This window comes from Exophiala xenobiotica (assembly GCF_000835505.1).
Source record: "Exophiala xenobiotica strain CBS 118157 unplaced genomic scaffold supercont1.3, whole genome shotgun sequence".
Taxonomy (NCBI): Eukaryota; Fungi; Ascomycota; class Eurotiomycetes; order Chaetothyriales; family Herpotrichiellaceae; genus Exophiala; species Exophiala xenobiotica.
In genome coordinates, this window is record NW_013562492.1 from 1,052,270 (window position 1) to 1,072,660 (window position 20,391).

Consider the following 20,391-nt stretch of genomic DNA (forward strand, 5'->3'; position numbering starts at 1 on the left):
CACGAGAAGACTCTCACGACTCCTCTGTTCCGTGAATTTGCCCAATATAAGACGTGCATCATTATGTCATCTGCCCACCATGCACCTATCATAAGCCCATTGACTCGACTGTCCTCTTGACAGACTCCCGTAAATGTCTCCATTTGGCTTGCCGCATTTGCTGTCATTCTTCGGCATTATGGTCTTGATTGGTCTTCCCGATCCATATGGCTATCGATCCTCCTCTGTGACACCGAATCAGCAAACCCCAGCGCAGCTTTCAGGTACGAGCCAGCAATGGCTGCCGTGGCGGCCAAGATCACGGCAACTCCCAGCGAGACTTAGTTTCTCGAAAGTTCACCGGCCTGTATGAATCGACGGAGACACTCAGTCGACGGCCACCAGTAGACAGTCACGACAGTCTTCGTCCTATCTAGGCTCTAGCGGATCGCCAATAATGAGGGACTTGTCTCCGAAGCAGTCAGCGAGGTACCAGTTTCACAATAATATTACGGGGACGCAGTACATGTCGAGCTGTGGGCGGACCATGTTTCGGGAACTCCGGTCAGGACGACAAGAATTGGCCTGGTTTCTCACCCCGTCGTCAAATTTGTCAATAGCTCAGTCTTAAGCACACCAATTCGATCACAGTGGGCAAGCGTGACAAGCCTAGTGCTAAGGTAGGCATCCCTCGCACGCCCTCGGCACCTGGAAGCCTGCAGGAAGAAGCAAGCCGCTTCTCTGGGCGCATGACGATCTGCGACTGGGGTTTGCACACCTCTAAGTTAGTACCCAGTTGTGCCAGTAGTACAAGCTTGGGAAGCTTCTACGAGGCCCCCAGACAACCCGCCAACCCACGAGTGCAAGTACAGTAGCTACAGTACGAGCAGGCACAGCCTCGAGAGTGAATAATGGTCAAGTTCTCACTCAGCCCACCTGGTTGATGTCAATCAACTACCGTACCTGGGGTACCGGTTCACGCAGTCATGAGCGTCTGAAGGCCTTAATGAGGTGGTCGCCCACGGCCTGGTCACTGTTGATTGCACCGCACAGCAGAGGTTGACGCCGTGATCAGAATTCTGCCAACCATCGTGAAGGAGCCACACCCCTGAAAGACTCGATTTGACATGTCGCCGTTCGTGAGGGATGCGAAATGCTGCATCAGTCAACAATCCAACCCCCGCCGAAGGCTTGGTTCTGCTCAAAGGAGATCCATCCCGTCTTCGTGTCACGTATCGCCCACGTACACGCCCGTCTCAGCACACTGCTGAAGTCTAGTGTCACCTGTATATGCCACTTACAGAGATGCTGAGCGCTAGACGTACGTTGTGATGGGTTCTTGAGGTTGGCGCTGATAGGCATCACCGTAAAGCATGGCCAATACGGACGACCTGATCTGTGTACTTGTTTTGTACCACCCTGCCTCAGAAGCCTCGGAGCCTTCTGGGGGCCAATCCGAATCCCTGGTATCCGTACTCCGTACATGCAGACGCCCTTAGCTCCCCTGGGCTAAAGTACATCGACGATATGCGGTCTCTCAAGCCATCTCCACATCACTTACGGAGTAATAATGCTCTTGGAAACACACGAGCTAAGAGGGGTTGCCATATTGTTCACGCACGCCACTTATGCAACGTGGTTTTTCGCCGGACCATGTTGGCCAACTGCTTAATTCTGCGGACCGAGAAACGTGGCATTAGCTTTCGCTGCAAAAGCGTGCAAAGGTTCGATTCACCCTCCACGGTCATTTGCGATTCCCGGGCCGCCACATGTTGAAAGAACAATCCCGCAACAATAATGACCTGCCCTGTTCGACAAGCTCTCTGCGCAGACCTCAACTTGCCTGGCCGTCCACCACAACATATGGCTCCTGCACAATTTGGGAGACAATGGCGATGCGCATGACGAATCCCACCAGCATGGCCACGCTAAACCAGAACACCAGGCGACGAGGGAGACGGAAGGTGCAATAATACTAAAGGCTTTGCAGGACCGAATTGAGCACTATCTCCGCCATCAACGGCGACAACGATCATTTCCGTCCAAAGCCAATTTCCTATATGTCTATAGTTCGGGTCCCGACAGTTTCAATTAGTTCATCTTCCGTGCCAGCGTCCAGGATCTCATCTGAGGCCGCCCTATCCTCAGATCCTGACTGTGGGCGTTCTCCTCAACCAACCAGTGCGACCAGCAAGCTGAATCTTGCTACGGATGCAAGAGTTTGGTGATCCGTCCCGTCAAAAGGCTTCAAGCCTGTGTGGTAAGACATTGGAGATTCGAAAAACCCAACCTCGGGCCGTAGGCTAAGGCAGCGCTATATGCGCCATGAGCAGGTCTTTCTAGTGCCATTGACTAGCTGAGAATATGTCGGTGCGGCTCATGATGCATGGAGCACTGGTGCACATGCTGAACAGGCACCAAATTTTCCGCCACGCCAGTACGTCGTCTGGAATTGGTTAGGGCTGCAAAGCTTGGGGCTTCAAGGGCTTCCAGTGAGGCCCGTGTTTCAATCGCAAGTGGGATCGACCATCCAGGGCCCCAGTCATGGGGGTAATAAATGTCTGACGACACTACTTGCAAGCCAAAGCGGTTGGCAACTTGGGATGGACGAACATCCTGGTTCTCCCCGAAAGCCACCATCATGGCATAGCGTTCTGCAGTCCAATGGCCCTTCGGCGGGTCCTCAGAAACCTTAGGATACCCCCCATCGACTTGGAATCTTGACCTTTTTCATATTCGTCTCAAAAACACAGATTATTCCGGTTGTACAATCGCAATCTATGTTTCTCTTCAGGTTTGCCGCAGATGTCCCTTTAATTTCAAGGCCTCGATGTGCCCACTGACACAAAGTCATTGTTCCCCGGTTTTGAGTGTCTTTATCGCCGATCGGATGGTCCTTGTCATATGAATTGAGTGGAACATCACCGACGTTGGCAACGGGGCGGCATCGAATTGCTTTGGGTTCGACCTCTGGTTCTATCACCACATCCTCACTGTCCTAGGATGCGCCTTTAGGGGCCGCACATTGATCGAAGCAGCTCGTCCTTTCACACCGGTTTTCGGCCTTGTTCGGGTATGCGCCACGCAGAATCGCAACGGATCGAGGTGATATCATACACACCTACAAGATCTTGCATGATCCAAGGTGAACACAGGCGCTGTTCTACCCGGCATCAGTTGCTCGACTGCACGAACATCGACCATCCTCTTGCCGTGCCTGTGGCATGGTCGAAATCATTCACTCCTTTGGATATTGTGCAGATTGACAATCATCTGGTGGTCAAGGACTGAGACAGGCACACGAAATCAAGGTCACAGTTACACCAGGCTCACAAGGCTCACGATTTTACATTCAGACTTCTTCTGCTCGACCAGACGGTCGAAATTACCACTCCGGGCGAACACCGCAAAGCCTTCACCCAGTCACTACGTTTCCAGCTACGTTGGCCTGGCGCCAATTACTGGTCGCCGCAGAAGCGCTCGAGAATCAGTCTGCCCTACTAATACCCAAGATTGTGCCAATCCGTGTCACGTCAAGCTATCACGGACGCCTGTGCGACTGCCTCATTTCGGCATGAGCGGACCTTACGATCATGGCATGAATATGCCAATGCATAATATGATGGACCCTAGGTACACAGTGTACAGTGGAAACTTCAACGCAGGATACCCCCATGGCAGACTGGCGGGACCTCCAACTCATTTTGACGGCGTTGCTTTCTGGTACAATCCCAACAACACAGATCAACTGTACGATAGGGAGTCAAATCTATTTGGTGGACGTGCTGGTGGTCAGCAAGCGACCAACATGGAAAGTGCCAGCGTGAAGCATCGAAGAACACGTAGTGGTTGCTTTACCTGTCGCAGCAGACGTGTGAAGGTAACAAGAACTCGTTGATCACCACAGAATTGTGCTGACATTGCCCCTAGTGCGATGAGACCAGGCCGATCTGTGACAGTAGGTCTTCGAAAGTATATGGATGAAATCCTTTGTGAGCTGATCATGCCTAGGATGCAGAAAAGGCAATCGCGAATGCGAGTTTCCACAGCCGACTTCATCCTCCAAGCAGTCCAAACACGACAAGTCCCGCAGCCCCAAAGACCACTCAACGAAGCACGAACACAAAGACGAAGCTATGTCAGGACTAGCGACAATCAAGGACGAAAGCGAAGAGGAAGATGAGATGCCCGCTTCGCCGAAGATGCGCTCACAACTTTCCCGAGAGCGGACCAACAGCACTCAATCTGTGAACCAAACGAAAGCGACCAAGGTCACATCAGACACGCCGCCAGCCCACAAGGATCACGCTAGCCCACTGTCTACGGACATGTCAGATTCCCGGTCTAGAGACGAGACGCCTGCCTCCTCCATCCGTACCATGACCTATTCGGCGGACATGCAAGCCCGACAAGCGAAAATTCGATCTTTGAAACCCGATATCCAGAAGTATCTACAATTTCAGCAAGAGTACATGACATATTATCATTACTTCTACAAGCTGGATCCTACGGATTTCGTGCATAGTGAGATGATCGACCTGGCTTTGACTTACGAGCCGCTACTCTATGCCGTGGTAGGTTTTGCAGCCTACCACTACGAGTTGCAGCAGCCCAACCCCAGGTTATCGCACTTCCTGAATTACCATTCCAAATCACTATCGATGCTCAGGAAATCTCTGGAGAAGAATGCAAAAGTCACAGAAGCGACACTGCTCACAGTATTGCAACTGGCGACTTTTGAAGAATACATTGGAGACTGGGTTAACCTTGTGGGTCATCACCGGGCTGCTTACACCATGGTCACAGAGCTCTTTACTTGCGATATGATGATGGAAACGGACCTAGGGCGTCGCATATTCAGCTGGTATGCTCGATTGGATGTGATAGTCGGTCTAATGGCCGGCAACGAGACAAGGCTGGAGCGCCGATGGTTCGAGGCGAATTCCGGCTGGTATCATGACCAGATCGAGACCGGTCCAGAAGCCGATGTCGACATTGAGAATACACTGGCGTATTTCGTTGCTGCCAACCGCCTCCTGGGAATGGACATGGCGGCGCTTTTCGCCGGGTTCGCCAAGCGAGAAATTGGCATCGAAGACTTTCGAGCGGAAAACGCCAAAATCATCCAGAGACTCGACGAAATGAAGCATCATATTCAGTCGTTCAACGACGACTATCATCGGGTGAAAGAATTCCCCGTGGCCGCGGAGCGCCCGTTGAACGATGATGATATTGTCAACCCTTACACTCCCGGGGGTCTCTTCAAAGACGCTCTTTGGCCCATCAACTTCATGTGGCTCGACTGGTATGGCATTGAGCTGATGCAAAAATACCAGACCGCTCTCTTGCTTCAACAACCTATTCCACCCGAACTGGAACAAATGAGCCTGGAGATCTGCCGAATATACGAAACCATCGAGCGATGGCCCGATGCACCCAACGGTGCGATACTGGGAGTACACGCAAATCTGGGTATCGCATTGCTCTTCCTCAAAAAGGATGCGAAACATACCATGTGGGCCCGGAGGAAACTTGCTACTATCGAAAGACTGGGCTATGTGTTCCCTCCAACGTTCAGGCGGAAAATGGCAGAAATGTGGGGGTTGACGCGCGACCTTGCTGGCGATGATGGAGTCGAGGACTGGTGGCTACCCAACAACGAAGGCAATATACCCATGCTGACTGAAATTCGGAGAGTCGTGGTGGAACGACAAGGCACGGACGCGGTGAGGAGTGCAGAGGCGCTTACCGACGTCCGAGATCTGAAAGCGATCTTTGCAAAGCTCGACATTCGAACGCAATCAGCCGAAGAAACCGGGTCGACGACGGATAACTTCAGCCCTATAAGCGACGAAAGTGGCGAGCGAGGAAGCAATATTAGTGTGAGCCCAACCAGTGTGAGCTTTGGAGAGGGTCGCGTCGCAAACATACAGGGACAGGGACAGGGACATGCTCAGGGCAGTGGAAGAAGGAAACCAAATTGAGGGAGCTCCTCGAGGCCATCCTCACAGGCGACGGAGATTAAAGGCCTGGATACAGTAACCATCGACTCCGACTGCGCGGGAGATCAGCCGTGGACAAGCTTTCTGCCCCTTACAGAGTACCATCCCCCATAACATCAAGCACCGTGTCCTATGTATGCTGGAACGCCCATCTTTTTCTCGGTTGGATGTTCTCCCTGGCGGTGGCAACAGAACGGAACACATCTTCACACACAGAACTTCGATACGTAGTGATTTGAAACAGTCACCCCTCGCTCGTTGCAGCGTCTGGGTTTCAGGACCTAGCTTCAATTTCTTCTATTTTCGATCGGCGTCAGCTTCATGCTAATACAAGCGTACTTGCTCACTTGCATCGCGCCATTGCGCCTTTTATACTACGTAGTAATATGTCCACCCATGATGCCGACTACGTAGTAAACTGTCTTCATTCGTTTCAAGCAAACCAAACAAATGCCGACGGAAGAGAGAAGTCGCCCCCCCCCCATCCCATCGAAGAAAGAAGGTCCTGAACCCAACCGCCGTGAGCAGAACGACCTTCGCCCGCACCCAACATCTATACTACGTTATACTTCCGCCCTCTTATCAATCCAATACGAAATCGAGCCGAATCAAAATTCTACTATGGTATGTGAACAATACTCCGTCCCCCTTAGTTAGTTAGACCACATCCCCGGTCAAGCACTGTTGTCGTTGGTAGTACTGTACATAGTACTTGAGCCACCCAACGACGGCCACCCCTCAAGCAGAGTGGACGAGAAAATTGATGCCCACTAGTGCTTGATTTCTTCACATTGTCTTTTACCCTTGATGTAACGAGGGGAGGTGAGGTGAGGTGAAATAAGATGAGATGAGATATTGAGCGAAAGGCCAAAAAGAGCCGCTTATATACGCAGTCTACAACTCTTGTATTGTAGAAAGGAAATGCCTAATTGATATTGCTGTGCAATTACATTGAATGGTGAGGACATCATCTCTCAGCAGGCAGCTTCTCATCCATTTCTCGTGGACTTTTTTTTTTCATATAGTGCTCATTGTTCTCGGTCCCTATTGCATGACACGGCTTCAGATTCTGGCTGAGGCCACAAGTATGAACTTGGGACACTACTGGCAGACACGCAGCACACACCGAGAGAGAAATGAAATGAAATACTAGTACTCCCGTCCGTAAGGTCCCGCGTCCTTTTTTTGGGAAACGAAACCGATATCAAAGAACTGAGTAACAGATATGAGGAAGAGAAAGAGGAATCTCCCTCACCCCGCTGAATCAGCAGCCAGCAACCGCCCCTCGCAACCCCCTTGAAGGCTTTCCTGGGGCAGCTCTTGGTGCTTTGCTCTTTCTTTGGCACGAGCCCTACTCCGTAGCTCTGTGAACGACCGGCAAATGTCGGATCCGAATGTTGATGGATGGATTTTGATGAGAGTGACGGGCTTGACACTTCGACAGTGGCCACAAGGCCCACCTTTGTCACTTACTACCATAGTATGGTACAGTACAGTACTATGGACGGCGGGACTAACTTAACATACGTAGTGGAGAGACGGACAAGCTCGTCTTCGTTTGGCGTGGAAGTTCGAGTTGACCACCAAGGCCACCTAGGTATCTTCGAGTTAGTCTGGATACTGCCTGGAATCTGGATACGGAGTACAATCTACTATGTACGAGTCGTCGAGCGCAGTACTACGTTGTAGTGGAATAGCAACTACCTTACCATAAGTACTTACTACGTAGTAGGATCCCCACAAATACAAGGGAAGTGAAGGTGGCACATTGGTATCCCACGGTCACGGCGGTCGCCCTAGTATTATGTACTATGTATCTACATGGTAATGCGAACCAGTCACTGTGTCCTGACCATACTAAGTACGTAGACAAGATGCAGCGCCGTCATTAGCGTCCCGCGCACTGCAGTGTTGAATGTGGGAAGTCCATACTACGTACTTCTGCCCTTGCAGATTGACCGCCAAAGATCAGATCAAAAGGACTGGATTTGGATCAAAAGGACGTAGGAGCATCGGATAACTACGTATAACTGATAATCACCAGCCAGGTCTCAAGGCACTCACGCATGCACACGGAGACGAGACCTCGTATTCGTTTCAGCGCGGGCATCTTGTTCCCATCCACAACTTGCTAGGTAGTACTGACGAATTACGTGGAAGATTGGTCGAGCCAACCCCTGCGAAGGCACCGAACCCGGCGGCATGTGCCTTTCGTGCTTGCTGTGTACTATGTATAACCCTTGCACCTTGCAGGATATCGCTTCTCAGGATGAAAGCGGAGGTCGATTCGAGGCATTGATACGAAACCATTTTCAGGTCTTGCGCGCCGTGTTTCAGGGATGTTTGAAGATAGACTAGGCGATTCCAAGGCAATGGATTCTTTAGGTCTAGCCTGCTGTACAAGATGGCCAAGAAAGTCTGCAACAGTGATCTGGCACTGCTGTACGTCCCGTCTTCTCCCATCACCAGAGACTTGCATGAGTAAAGCGACTCGAGTGCGAGAGCCCGCGTCTCTTCCCACGGTCCTCATCGGATATCGGCACGTATAACGGATATGTTTGTTATACCAAGAGCCAGGAAGTATCAAAGCAGGAGGCCTTGCAGGACACCTTGGAAGTGCAAAGAGAAGGGGCAATAATCTGAGGAAGAGAACTACTTCCTGCGGGCCAAGTTCCCCGCGGGACATTGTGACCTGACGCAGGTCCGGCGGCCGCAAGGAAAGGTCTGGCGAGTTAGATGTCTCTTCCAACTCTTTGCTTGATCCGACTTGTGCAGACCGACTTGCTGGAACAATGCTGATAATCGAAGCATTTTCTGTGCTTCTGACGGAATTAATTCCCAGATTTCGGCTTCAGATGAAATGTTTGGGTTGCCGGATGGTAGCGTGCGTCCGTTGCGCCGCCAGGCATGAGGCAGACTACAGACTGCATATGCACATCGCCCAATCTGGACAAGGCGAGATATCAGTGTTGACCACATCGAGTAATGCATATCCAGCTTCAGCCGGCCCTCTCGGACAACGCAAGTCGCCAAATGTAAAGAAGACGCTCCTGCACCCATGCTGCCACTGTAATGGCAGGCCAGCGAGCAGAAAGTCGGAAATCCGGTTGCTTCTACCTCGTCAGACGCCAAGCAGTGAATTTCCTGATGCTCCTTGGGATTCATTTGGCATTACTTCCGGATACGCAGCTTTGACCTAGTGTTCCTCCCCAGTCTTAGCTGCATTAGTAGACGGATTGTGATAAAGGTGTCTGGGCTTGCAGCGTACATCTTACTCCAGTTCCATTGACAAGGATTGATATTCGTGTCCGTTTCGATCATGAGCCGATTTCAGACATGACGGCAAATGCAGGAGATGTCCACGACGGTCGCGAACAAACTTGGCGTATAGCGCGGCAGAGCAATAGACCGCCACAAGTGAGAACAGGCACGGGTATCGAAATTGATCCGGTTTGGAGAATACGATGGTTGTAGCAAAGGCGCAGAGTTCGAAGAAATTCTGCAAAGACATCTCCACCGAGGAGAACGAGCCACGATGAGGCGGGCTGATTGACTCTTGGATGAGCAGTTGTGCGCAGAGGTCAAAAGACCAGAGGCCCAATCGGGACAAAATCACCCCAATGATGAATATTGACATGACTGAGTAGGGGTATTTTGAAGTCTCCGTCCACAGAACACCAACAGCGGAAGTCAACCAAAGGATCTGCCAGGAGAGAAACCATATGCCAGCTCGGACTGGTCCGATCTTGGACATCATCCTCGGAGCCAGCCATGTCGATGAGATTTCTGAGATTGTGGAGACGGTTCTAAGTATTCCCACCATTGTTGATGTTATCTTGGGTTTGGGTGTCGCCAAAAGGAAGGTTGTCATTTGACCTGAAAAGGACAGTACAGTCAAGTATAGGATGGATAAGGCAAGAGAAGGTAAGAATGCCGTCTGTCTAACATAAATGCGGAGCGACTCTCCAATCGGTGCAAGGTATCGTGAAAAGAAGATTGGTTGTAAAAGTGATTGTGTCTGATCTGGGCACAGCTCGACATCCCTTGGATCTTGGTTATCCAGCTGTGATAACCGTCTGCGCTCGGCCAGCTCTGGCACCTGGTGGAACACCCTAGCAATGAGGAGATACTCCACGCCAACGGACAGCACATTGGTGAAGAGAGTCGACCAGACGGCGATGGGAGGTGACCAGCCGTGTAGCAACGCGATCGCTAATGGAGACACAAGCTTGCAAAATAGGTCGATCCGCCGCATCTGTGAATTGAGAACTTGGAGCGCCGAATCATCCTCACGGGCAATTACGACCACCCAGTCTCTTTCCACAGCAACGGTATTCATGATTGAACACAGCTTCTCCAAGCAGGCCAGGACGACGAGGAAGACAAGCAGCAAGACCACCACATGGCTCGGAAGAGCATCTTTGTGTTGGAACAACAGGACAAAAGTGGCACAAGAAGCTGCCACACCCAACCGTTGACCAAGGATCGAGACTCTGATCAAAGACAAGCGTTCGCTCGAGTCAATGAAGTTGCCAATGCTGGGGGAGAGAGCGATTGCTGCCGTAGCACGTACTAGAGCATAGATCGACATAGGCAAGAGCGTCCCGGGGTATATCGTTGCGAGGAAGAGAATCGCACCAAATTCGAAACCTCGGGCATTCCACATTGACAGGAAGTGGGAGACATAGAGCGAAGGTGCCGAAACCTTGGAATCCATGTTCGTCAGGGCTTGATCTGTAGGCCTAATCCAATCTCTGCGGACTTGTAACACAGTGGAATGTCAAGCATCTCGCGAGTCCGTCAGCGGCATTGCAATAAAAGACTTGGGTGATATGCTCCGGTGATGGCTTAAGATGCTCGTTCCACCGAACAGGCAGGGCATGATGCTGGATAAATATGTTTCTCGTGTGGATGCAAAGGCAGGAGTCGACGTCGCCGCCAAATACCAAGGCGATAGTGGAATGATGCTGGGCAATCGATAAAGCAGCGACTCCTTTAATCGCTAGGTGAACGCGTCTTTCAGCCCTGCACATGCCGCAATACCAAATGTTGGCTTGACGGCTGCCACTGCAATCCCCTGCATTGGTTCCTTACTACGTGTCCCATTCTCTGCCAGCATTGCGACGCTCGTACTCCGCTAATCGTTTCTATAAGCACACCTCACCACCTGCACAGCTTTGGGTCGCCTTTGACTGTCGGAGCTTGCGTATTAGGACAGCTTTGCGACAATGGCCAGCGGGATGTCCAACGATCCTTATGACGACGACCACGCGGTCCTCGATGATGACTTTCTCAATGATGGTGCGCAATCAAACTTCTTTCAGAGAGCTATTGGCTGACCCCTACAGAGGTCGAACCGGATGAGCCTGCAACCACATCCGACCGCGCACCACTGACAGGCAACATCCAGTCTTCTTCGTCAAGCGCCCCCCTGAATCAGAGCTACCTGACCTCGAGAATACCGGGTGAAGATCGACGTGCTCCTCAAAACACAATTGATGAGAGCGTATGGGATACCGTCTCTCGAGATCTTTTGGCCGTATGGGAGAAAATGAAACAAGTCCTCTGGCCCAAATATCTACTAGGTGGTATGCTACAGAGGCAAGGAAACGGCATGGGAGATGTCGAAAGTCAGGGCTTCGGTAGAGATCTGCGTGGCCTTGTAGGACGATGGCCTGATGCAGACGGTATCCTACAAGGAGCAATGAGTGAGGGTCTCCGGGATTGGGATCTTTGGTGAGTACCGTTCGGCTTCTTGAACCTCAAACTCGCTCTGACTATCCGCATAGGGGTCCTCTGATATTCTGCTTGCTTCTGAGCGTGTTCCTGTCGATGCACAAAGGCGATCAAAGCGATCTAGTGTTCTCTGGAGTCTTCTCAATGATCTGGATCGGCGAGGCTGTGGTTACACTCCAGATCAAACTGCTCGGCGGCAACATGTGAGTTTTTCATGGCATCGCAACTGATGATGTGCTGACAGTTCACAGCTCCTTCATGCAATCGGTCTCCATTATCGGGTATACGCTGTTTCCCCTAACCATCGCCTCGCTCTTCAGTGCCTTTGGTCTACCTATGATCGCCCGCATTCCAGTCTACATTGTGCTTGTTGCATGGTCGTTGGCAGCGGGAGTCAGCATCCTTGGAGGCTCGGGAGTGGTCAAGAACCGGGTTGCCTTAAGTGTATACCCGTTGTTTGTATTCTATGTTGGCCTGGGATGCCTCTGCTTTATTAGTTAGTCTCCCAGAGACCAGCGGCGGTCATACGGGTAATGCTACTCTTAATCGAATACGGCTGTAAAACAGGACTTCTATCAGAGAAGGATGAACAGGTGGACTCAATATATTCCCTACTGATGCCTTTCATCCATCCCATAATCGTGGTCTGATGCAATATCACAGGCTGTCAAGCGGGGCGTAATTGGATGATTTTTGATTGTGCGGAGCCTGAATCTGAACCGAAGCGCAATCATCCACGATCACTCTGTCAACTCCAACAAACCCTTCATGACAGGCACTGACTGCAATTTGTATCCGTCTCTCCTCTTGTTCTGTTTGTACTCGACGATAAGGCTTACCACCCTCCACTGGCGTCCCGTTGTATTTGACCCGGTCTTTGTTCACCAGTCTGTGGGACAAGCCGCTTTCACCTCTTTCTAGACCCAACTCGTCATCGCCCTCTGACACCCTACCCGAGTTCGAGTACCTCCGCACGGATCTTGTCGGCGACGTACCTTGACACGCACGAGTCCTACTTTCCCGTGCAAACGGAGGAAGAGGGCAAGAGAGTCAAGGACATAGTGTCGAGTCTTCTACTTGCGGAGACGGAACGAAACATCCCACAACCTTCATTTTACGCCTTTCGTGCAGGGCCGCTTTCATAGTCGACAGGGGAAAGCCAATTGACCGGCAGATTCGACTGCCATACGGGGTCACGGAGCAACAGGGCACACAGAGGCGTAACGAAAGGCATCAACGGCGGTGGAAGCCCTGTTGGACGGTCTGCACACAACATGGCTTCAGAGAACGGGACTGCACATCCTCCTGAACATACCAACCTCGGAGAAGATAGTGCGCCCCAAGACAACAGCTCAGATGGCGAAAGAGAAGAGAAGACAACCAGAGAGAAGTTGCAGAAGACTACCATTGCTAGAAGCGAAGATCTACAGTCAGGCGAAGCCAACGCAAGCGATCCTATGTCAGAGACTCATACAGAGACCGGGCTCCGAGGGCGACCGTCCAAGAAGCGATCGTTCGAAGACCTGCAGACCGAAGACTCTCCAGCCGGAATCGAGAATGGCGGACCGCCACTGCCCAAGAAGGGTCATCATAAGAGGATGAGGTCAAGAGAAGTCTCGGGCAACGATGAGGTACACGGATTGGATAAGTTGTCGGATGTCGCAAGCCCCGTGCAAGAGGAGAGCGACGACGATGCGCAAAAGTCACCAGGCGGCCCAGGGGTCCTTGTCTCATCACGTTCGAAGGACGAGAACCAGCCTGCTGCTACAGACAAGCCCACAACCTCAGATGACACGCTCAATGAATCCTCAACCACTAGGCAACAATCCTTGTCAAATATTCCAGCTTCCTCCGGGTTTGCCAATACTTCGACAGCATCTCCCTTCAGCAGTTTCAAATCTCCCAAGTCACCATCAGAAGCATCTGAGCCTGCAGCCGCTAAGGAGACATCTACTTCAACATCAGCATTTGCTTCTTCGGGCTTGTCAGCGTTCGCTTCTTCAGAGAAGTCTCCTTTCGAATCGGTAGGTTCAACAGCAAAAGCAAGCAGCGGCTTCGGCGGAGTTGGTGGAGGGAGTGGGTTCGGCGCAGCTTCAAGTGGGTTCGGCGGCCCGTCGCCTTTCGCAAGTAAGCCATCGGCTGGGTTTGGATCTAGTGGTGGATTCGGTTCGGCTGGGGGATTTGGTGGGAGCTTCGGTGCTCCAAAACCATTCGGTACTGGTGTATCAACTTTTGCAGGAGCTGCGGGTGCGGCCGGCACGTTTGGCAAGTCTAAGCCATTTGGGTCGACGAACGAAGACGAGGAAGAAGGCAGCGAGAACGAAGGTGAAGGAGACGAAGCGCAAGCGTCGACTGTGGATGCCCCACAAGATCCTAGATTTAAGGAACAAGAGAGTAAGTCGGATCATACCTTTTGGTTTTGCAAAGCTGACTTGAAGCAGTCGCAACGGGCGAAGAAGAGGAAGAGACCATCTTCACGTGCAGAGCGAAGCTTTACCATTTCGAGAAGGAGTGGAAAGAACGTGGCGCTGGAGTCTTCAAGATTAACATTCGTTACGAAAACAAGGCAATAGACGGCACGCCTGAGAAAGAAAAGGCCGAAGCGGAAGAAGACGTCGAGGCTGGCAACCAGGCCGAATTTTCGACAGTCGAGCGGAAGGCTCGTCTAATCATGCGAACAGATGGTGTACATCGACTTGTCCTGAACACGCCGGTCTTCAAAGACATGAATGTTGGGACACATGATGGCAAAGAACCGAGTGGAAGAACCATGCATTTGACCGGCTTAGAAGAAGGAAAACCTACGGGTTTCCAGATCAAGGTGAGCAGTGTCCCTTCAGTCTGCTGATCAATCCAATTCTTACGCAAATTCTCTGTCCAGGTTGGAAAAGAAGATGTTCTGAGAGAAATCTACCACAAGATTCAGGAGCTTAAGGATGACCTTTGATGGTAGCTTTCTAATCTTCTCCTTCAGCTTCACGGACCGCTCTAGAGGCGGCCAGATGCAACTAAGCCCTGCACGAGTACCCACGACACATGACACGCAACAGGGCACACTTGAGCGGATAGCGTTACCCACAACCATTTCGCTGTGGCCCCTGGCAATGGGCTTCTGTATGAGTCAGATGATCGGTGTTGGGCGACAGCAATTGCAATAGTTTTGGGCAACAGAGAAGCCAGTCGCTAGACGATAAGAATAGGTGCAGATATTGTTTGGGTTGACAGCGATGCACTCGTACTCTTGAAAGAACGACCGAAAGTGATCAAACTTACACATCTCACGGTGTCCCAATTCCACGTCCATGTCCGTAGCTTTCTTTCCTTGTTGCGAACGACCAGAAAAGCAGCTCCATCAGAAGCTCGCCGTCTCGCCGCCTTGCCAGTGCGAATCAAAAGAGGCGAGGCTGACATCGGCCAGAAATGACTTCATTATTTAACAATTATTATATATACAGGATTCCCTCCATGACTACCTGATATAATTGCCATATTTTCCCAGAGTTCGTTCTCCTCATCTGTCCACCTCTTTTACGAGACCTCTTGCCAGGGGCATTTTCTCATACGGATTGACGAACTTACAATGGCCATGACGCGATGAAGGAGTGGAACGGAAAAAGAACAGGACATTTCTCCCACACCTACGGGTAGTCTGAAGGACTTGCCAACCTTGCACATCTTCACGAAGTAGTCGTCGTCTACGACAATGGCAGACCCAATGCCTTCTTCTTCGCAGGAACGTCTCGACACAGAAGTCGACCTCCTTCAGGCGATGTACCCCGACACCATGACCTTCAACATCCACACTCGCGAACTCCACTACAAGTCCACATCCGCATCCCCAGCGTCATCTACATCTGGGTGCAGCAGCGCAGCAACACTCGTCCTGCGCATCCCTAGCCATTATCCGAACACAGGTTTTCCCGAACTAATATCCGCCAGCGATGGCAGCAAGAACGACGTTCGCGACAAGACGCGTCGAGCCCTTACTAGTAGTGCCCTGGCTCTTGAGGAGGGTGTCGAAGTGCTCGACCAGATCATCACTGTTTTCGAGGATGTCGTTGCCTCTTCCTCTTCTTCTTTATCTTCTAACCAGGCCAGCGCCAGCGGCAGTGCCACATCAACCAGCGCCAACACCGCCAACAACAACCACGATGGAGGTGACTTGCTGGGGAGACGACAAGCGGCAACGAAAACAGTGATAATATGGCTACACCACCTCCTCGCCACCTCGAAGCGAAAGCTCGCCGTCACGCCGACAACAACTATGCATGCACCCGGCCACGGAACGCCCGCGGCCTCAGTCTCCATCTCCATTTCCATCTCCGGCCTCACGAAACCCGGCTACCCCGGTATCATGCTCTTCTCTGGACCGCGAGAACTGGTCGACGCGCACGTCCAGGAACTCAAAGCACTGAATTGGCAGGCTTTCCAGGTCCGATACGACTCTGACGAAGAACAGAAACACACTGCCTCTTCTTCTTCTTCTTCTTCTTCTTCTTCTTCTTCTTCTTCTTCCTCCACGGAATGGACCTTCACCCACGAAAACGGCAAGATCATCGAGGTCGAAAGCATGGCTGACCTAGTCAGGGCAATCGGGCGTGAGCAAGATAAAGAGACGTTCTTGAGGGCCGTGGGCGTGAAATGAAATGAGACTCTCGACCACCACCCACTTCGTACCGATGCCCAGTGGATGAGATGAACACTTCAAGACGTTCTGGCGAGGAGAAATTATGGCAACGTACCACGGACGCACCGCGGACGCAGCGAGGTAGCAGAATAGCTTCCGCTCCCACGGTGTCAGCGCAAGCAATAAACCCCAGAACGAAAAGGCCAAGATTGATGCGTGTTTGACCTTTCCCATCCAGAGGCTACTCCTCCTTTTGCGCACCGACACTCGAATGTGATGTGCCGTTCATGTCGAGTGGACCTGAGAACCTGTCTCTCAGCTCGGCTCCTTGTAACCTTTTGGCCCTGGCGGTGCAACAGGGGTGCTTTGTTGCGCTACTTCGTCGGTCCGGACAATGCTAAGCAGCAGCAGCAGCAGTATCGTCTTCAGGCTTCTCGGGAAAGCTTGGACAAGACTCCCCAACTACACCCGGGGTAAAATAGCTTACCTTATTCAGTATCTGCTAGCCTACCATGATTTTTTGCTAAGGGACAGAGTATGTCCACGCAGTGGCGATTCCCAGACCATCTTCCACTCGGCCAAACCGTCACTTTCAATTGCAGCGTCTCCCCTCAGGAGGCTGCTCCTCACAATGGGGCTCCATGTCTGTCGATGGATCTCTTCCGTCTTGGAACATATGTCTTGGCATTCAAAAAGAAGAAACTGCCCGTAACTTACGTGCGATTCACGCCGATTGATGCCTTTTATAACCACTCACCCTCCCTCTCAACTTCGCACTCACCTCTATCGTTTAATGTCTAGTTAGGCGTCCAAGAAAATGATCCGTCATGACTTCACTAGGATATGAGTCGGTGAATATGATATCCGCGTACTCATGCCAGTCGATCCGAGTATAAATATTTCTAAAGAATCGGACAAATTCCCAATATTCTGGATACCATCCGGCGCATTCCCAGTCCAGTAAACCCACAATACGACCTTCTCGGACGAGAATATTGCGGGGGCTAAGATCCCCGTGAGTAAACAAAATCCTGTGCGTATCTGACATAAGGCTGGCCAGCATACGATGGTATATTTTAGGAATCTTCGAAATAGCATTTTGTCGGAGAAAGGTATTAAAGTCAGTTTCGCTGGAGAATGGACCGCCTCGTTCAGTGCTCCTCCGCATATCCACCGCCGGCCCTTCTTCAACAGAACCGATATACCGTCCTTGTAGTGATCGTAACTGCTCCAATATCGCATTCATTCGTCGGGCGAAACTTTTTTTCCCTTCCTCTGATAACGTTGGCCAGACTTCCTGTAATGTCTTCCCCCGGATATCTCCCATCGAAACCTCACTGGGCCCGCTCAACGCAGCAAGCGCACTCGCCGTGACCTGTGCACCATCGCGCGCCGGAGTGAAATCCAAACCTAGCACACCAAGAACAGCTGCGCCGTTACTTCCCAGCGCACGGATAGCCTTGCCGTGACTGTGCGCCTTGGTGATAAAGTTCATGGCGTTCATGTCGAGGCCCAGCGTGGCGCTGGTGGGTGTGATCGACGAGGCTGAGCCGATGAAGACAGCGTCAAAAAAAAAAGATGCTGCTCGTCGTGATGTACGAGGCGGTGGCATTGATTCCGGAGACGAGTTCGCCGAAATAAGGGCTTACGACGGTCACGGAGACGTTCACGGCATTCAGTAGCGGAAGCATGGCGCTCAGATCGGCGCTGCTGAAGAAGGTGTCGTTGGCTAGGACGGCGACGCTGAGCCCGGTGAGGCTCTTATTTAGTTCCAGTGCCGCGGTCAGCGGGTAGCTGGTGTAGTCACCTCTAAACCTTGTGTCGCTTCGCGGAAACATACAGTACTCGTGTAGAGTGAAATCTCAAGATTGATGTACCAAGTGTACTTGATCGCTCATAGAACGCTAAATGCAGGACAAAATCCCAGTTTTGCTCCCAATCCCGGAACGCATCTCACACCTCTTTGGCGACTTGCTCATCGGTCTTATTTTCCAAATCACAACCTTAAGGTATTCACAGACTATCCTCCCTCCATCTCGACCTTACCCTGAGCCATCCCTCTTTCTCATTCAATCCACCACGCTTCTCCAGGCCCATGCCACGCTCGACCCACTCCTGACTGCCCATCTCACTCAACCGGCTGAGCGCTCGCGCAAACGCAAACCGCTCTTCGTCTCCACTGAACAAACTACTCTGCTTGAGCATGCTCATACTCATGCCCAGATCATCCATCAAATTACGCATGACGTCGTCCACGTCCGCACCTTCACCATCCGTATCTGCGGCCTGCGCCCGCGCCACGACTTTCTTATCGTGCGAGTCCGCTGATTTATCGTCCCGGTCGACCTTTTTAGTCACGCTTTCCAGTGACTCGTCCAGTTCCGTCTTGCTCAGGAACAATTGCGACAAAGGCACCGCCGTAGTCAGGACCAACTTCGCGTGCGACTCGTACACGGCGTCGATAAACGTGATGAACCGTCTGGCCCAGTCTCGTTCACGGTGCGTCATGCCCGGCACGTCTGTCACGATGAAGGCATCGAAGCTGCGCATCATCTCGATGTAGTCGGCCGCTCCGGTCGCTCGACCAATGAGGTCATGGAACGTGAACATCGCGGCGCGTCCAGATACTAAGGGAATTTCGACTTCACGACCCCAGACCGTGATGGTCGCTGGGTGCGGAGGGTCATTCTCCGGATCTCCCAGGAAGTTGAACCATTTCTTTGCGTGTGACGCTGCTGCACGATCGAGTGGGTGGTGGTACACGCCTGATGGCGGGCGTGGCAGTTTGCGGTAATCAGTCTGCGAGTCGAGATTGATGACCTTGAGCTGCTTCTTGAGGAGATTGATACACGGAATGAACGACTGGCGTTGAATGCCGTTTTTATAGAGGTCATCCGGGTGCCGATTGGAGGTGGTAACCAGCACCACGCCGTGAGACATCAACGATTCCAGCAGACGCCGGAGGATCATGGCGTCAGCGACGTCGGTGCATTGGAACTCGTCAAAACACAAGACTTGGGCTGTTTCGGCGATATCGGCCGCCACGAAGGGGACGGCGTCGAAGTCGTTGCCATACTGCATCCGAATCTTGTGCAGGCGCTTGTGCACGTCTTGCATGAAGTTGTGGAAATGGACCCGAGTCTTGGACGTGATGTTCGACGGCAGCGTCTCGTAGAACAGATCCATGAGCATGGTCTTTCCCGAACCGACATCGCCGTACATGTATAGCCCTTTCGGAAGGTCTTCTGGCAATTCGCCAATGGCCTTTTTCTTCTTCGCTGCGCCAAACAAGGACCCAAACAGGCTTTTCTTTGCGGGTTGGAGGTCATTGACGTCCGGATGTATTACTTTCGGAGGCGTGTAGTCTCGTAGTGTGTCGTGCAGATCTTGCAAATGTTCGATAAGCGCTGTTGCAGCGTTAGCTCGGGCTTCGCCGAATCGCGAAATCTACCCTGCTCACTTCTCTGGTGTTCGTCATCTCGTAACCTCCTTGTTTGTACTCGCTCATCGTATTCCTCGAGAGGTCCACGCTGGACAACATCGGTCACCGTCGCAAGGCGCCTTCTCTGGGTTGACTGGGCAAACCGGACTGCGCCCTGCAAGTGCGTCGCATTTGGTCGTGGGCCCAGAGTATGTAGCTGGCGGGGAGCGAAGTCGAGGTGCTTCCTCCGGTGCCGCAGGACTCTCAGGCAGTCTGTGCATACAGTCCTTCGTGAAGGTTGAGCTGCGGCATCGGAGAAAAGGGCTCTGAGGTAGGCGTGACGGGTCGGGCGCACTGAAGCCTTCTTCATGCTGACTGATAACCAGCGCGAGCAATGTGAGAGTGCTCACAGACTCCGATACGAGCTCTGATCTCTAGAGAAAATAGGAACGTGGCTGTACATGACGAAAGAGCGATAAATCGCATGCATTTAAGCGAATTGGAGGAAGCAAGATGCATAGTGGCATCGGGATCAAACCGCAGTCTGGGTGGAGCTTCGGCCAAAAATGTTCGTTCCGGAGCCATGGGCACGCAATACCACGCATGGGGCACCACAAGGACCTACA

At 51.9% G+C, this 20,391-nt stretch overlaps 7 protein-coding genes across 8 annotated transcripts; 4 read left to right on the forward strand and 3 right to left on the reverse strand.

The window, feature by feature from the left end:
* The first annotated feature begins 2,587 nt into the window (after positions 1–2,587).
* PV05_04590 lies at positions 2,588–6,316 on the forward strand. 2 transcript variants are annotated; one of them, XM_013461011.1, is made up of 3 exons: positions 2,588–3,859; positions 3,910–3,937; positions 3,991–6,316. In XM_013461011.1, exons 1-3 carry the CDS (start codon positions 3,554–3,556, stop codon positions 5,961–5,963), a joined length of 2,307 nt encoding a protein of 768 aa, XP_013316465.1. In that variant the 5' UTR covers positions 2,588–3,553; the 3' UTR covers positions 5,964–6,316. The 2 variants fall into 2 exon arrangements, with proteins under 2 accessions (XP_013316465.1, XP_013316466.1); XM_013461012.1 differs by having other exon boundaries at positions 3,910–6,316.
* A 2,759-nt stretch (positions 6,317–9,075) lies between these two features.
* PV05_04591 (uncharacterized protein) lies at positions 9,076–10,862 on the reverse strand. The gene has a single exon (XM_013461013.1). The coding sequence runs from the start codon at positions 10,696–10,698 to the stop codon at positions 9,253–9,255; it is 1,446 nt and encodes a 481-aa protein (XP_013316467.1). The 5' UTR covers positions 10,699–10,862; the 3' UTR covers positions 9,076–9,252.
* A 160-nt stretch (positions 10,863–11,022) lies between these two features.
* Positions 11,023–12,327, forward strand: PV05_04592 (uncharacterized protein). The gene is made up of 4 exons (XM_013461014.1): positions 11,023–11,282; positions 11,330–11,717; positions 11,771–11,920; positions 11,969–12,327. The coding sequence occupies exons 1-4, from the start codon at positions 11,210–11,212 to the stop codon at positions 12,216–12,218; spliced, it is 861 nt and encodes a 286-aa protein (XP_013316468.1). The 5' UTR covers positions 11,023–11,209; the 3' UTR covers positions 12,219–12,327.
* A 148-nt stretch (positions 12,328–12,475) lies between these two features.
* Positions 12,476–14,998, forward strand: PV05_04593 (uncharacterized protein). Its single transcript, XM_013461015.1, has 3 exons — positions 12,476–14,111; positions 14,159–14,538; positions 14,599–14,998. The coding sequence occupies exons 1-3, from the start codon at positions 12,992–12,994 to the stop codon at positions 14,662–14,664; spliced, it is 1,566 nt and encodes a 521-aa protein (XP_013316469.1). The 5' UTR covers positions 12,476–12,991; the 3' UTR covers positions 14,665–14,998.
* Positions 14,999–15,327: 329 nt separating this feature from the next.
* On the forward strand, positions 15,328–16,486 carry PV05_04594 (uncharacterized protein). The gene has a single exon (XM_013461016.1). The coding sequence runs from the start codon at positions 15,421–15,423 to the stop codon at positions 16,360–16,362; it is 942 nt and encodes a 313-aa protein (XP_013316470.1). The 5' UTR covers positions 15,328–15,420; the 3' UTR covers positions 16,363–16,486.
* Positions 16,487–17,134: 648 nt separating this feature from the next.
* Positions 17,135–17,848, reverse strand: PV05_04595 (uncharacterized protein; the record flags this gene model as incomplete). Its single annotated transcript, XM_013461017.1, has 1 exon — positions 17,135–17,848. The coding sequence occupies one exon, from the start codon at positions 17,846–17,848 to the stop codon at positions 17,135–17,137; it is 714 nt and encodes a 237-aa protein (XP_013316471.1).
* A 338-nt stretch (positions 17,849–18,186) lies between these two features.
* On the reverse strand, positions 18,187–20,247 carry PV05_04596 (uncharacterized protein). The gene is made up of 2 exons (XM_013461018.1): positions 19,805–20,247; positions 18,187–19,751 (listed from the first exon to the last, which is right to left on the reverse strand). Exons 1-2 carry the CDS (start codon positions 20,133–20,135, stop codon positions 18,358–18,360), a joined length of 1,725 nt encoding a protein of 574 aa, XP_013316472.1. The 5' UTR covers positions 20,136–20,247; the 3' UTR covers positions 18,187–18,357.
* Positions 20,248–20,391: the final 144 nt, after the last annotated feature.

Excerpts from the sequence above, each read along its gene's own strand:
- PV05_04590 (XM_013461011.1), top strand. The coding sequence starts at position 3,554 with ATGAGCGGACCTTACGATCATGGCATGAATATGCCAATGCATAATATG. Across the intron at positions 3,860-3,909 it reads GTCGCAGCAGACGTGTGAAG|TGCGATGAGACCAGGCCGAT; the intron begins GTAACAAGAACT and ends CATTGCCCCTAG. Across the intron at positions 3,938-3,990 it reads GACCAGGCCGATCTGTGACA|GATGCAGAAAAGGCAATCGC; the intron begins GTAGGTCTTCGA and ends GATCATGCCTAG.
- PV05_04591 (XM_013461013.1), bottom strand. The coding sequence starts at position 10,698 with ATGGATTCCAAGGTTTCGGCACCTTCGCTCTATGTCTCCCACTTCCTG.
- PV05_04592 (XM_013461014.1), top strand. The coding sequence starts at position 11,210 with ATGGCCAGCGGGATGTCCAACGATCCTTATGACGACGACCACGCGGTC. Across the intron at positions 11,283-11,329 it reads TGATGACTTTCTCAATGATG|AGGTCGAACCGGATGAGCCT; the intron begins GTGCGCAATCAA and ends TGACCCCTACAG. Across the intron at positions 11,718-11,770 it reads CTCCGGGATTGGGATCTTTG|GGGTCCTCTGATATTCTGCT; the intron begins GTGAGTACCGTT and ends CTATCCGCATAG.
- PV05_04593 (XM_013461015.1), top strand. The coding sequence starts at position 12,992 with ATGGCTTCAGAGAACGGGACTGCACATCCTCCTGAACATACCAACCTC. Across the intron at positions 14,112-14,158 it reads TAGATTTAAGGAACAAGAGA|TCGCAACGGGCGAAGAAGAG; the intron begins GTAAGTCGGATC and ends GACTTGAAGCAG. Across the intron at positions 14,539-14,598 it reads CTACGGGTTTCCAGATCAAG|GTTGGAAAAGAAGATGTTCT; the intron begins GTGAGCAGTGTC and ends TTCTCTGTCCAG.
- PV05_04594 (XM_013461016.1), top strand. The coding sequence starts at position 15,421 with ATGGCAGACCCAATGCCTTCTTCTTCGCAGGAACGTCTCGACACAGAA.
- PV05_04596 (XM_013461018.1), bottom strand. The coding sequence starts at position 20,135 with ATGAAGAAGGCTTCAGTGCGCCCGACCCGTCACGCCTACCTCAGAGCC. Across the intron at positions 19,752-19,804 it reads AGATGACGAACACCAGAGAA|CGCTTATCGAACATTTGCAA; the intron begins GTGAGCAGGGTA and ends ACGCTGCAACAG.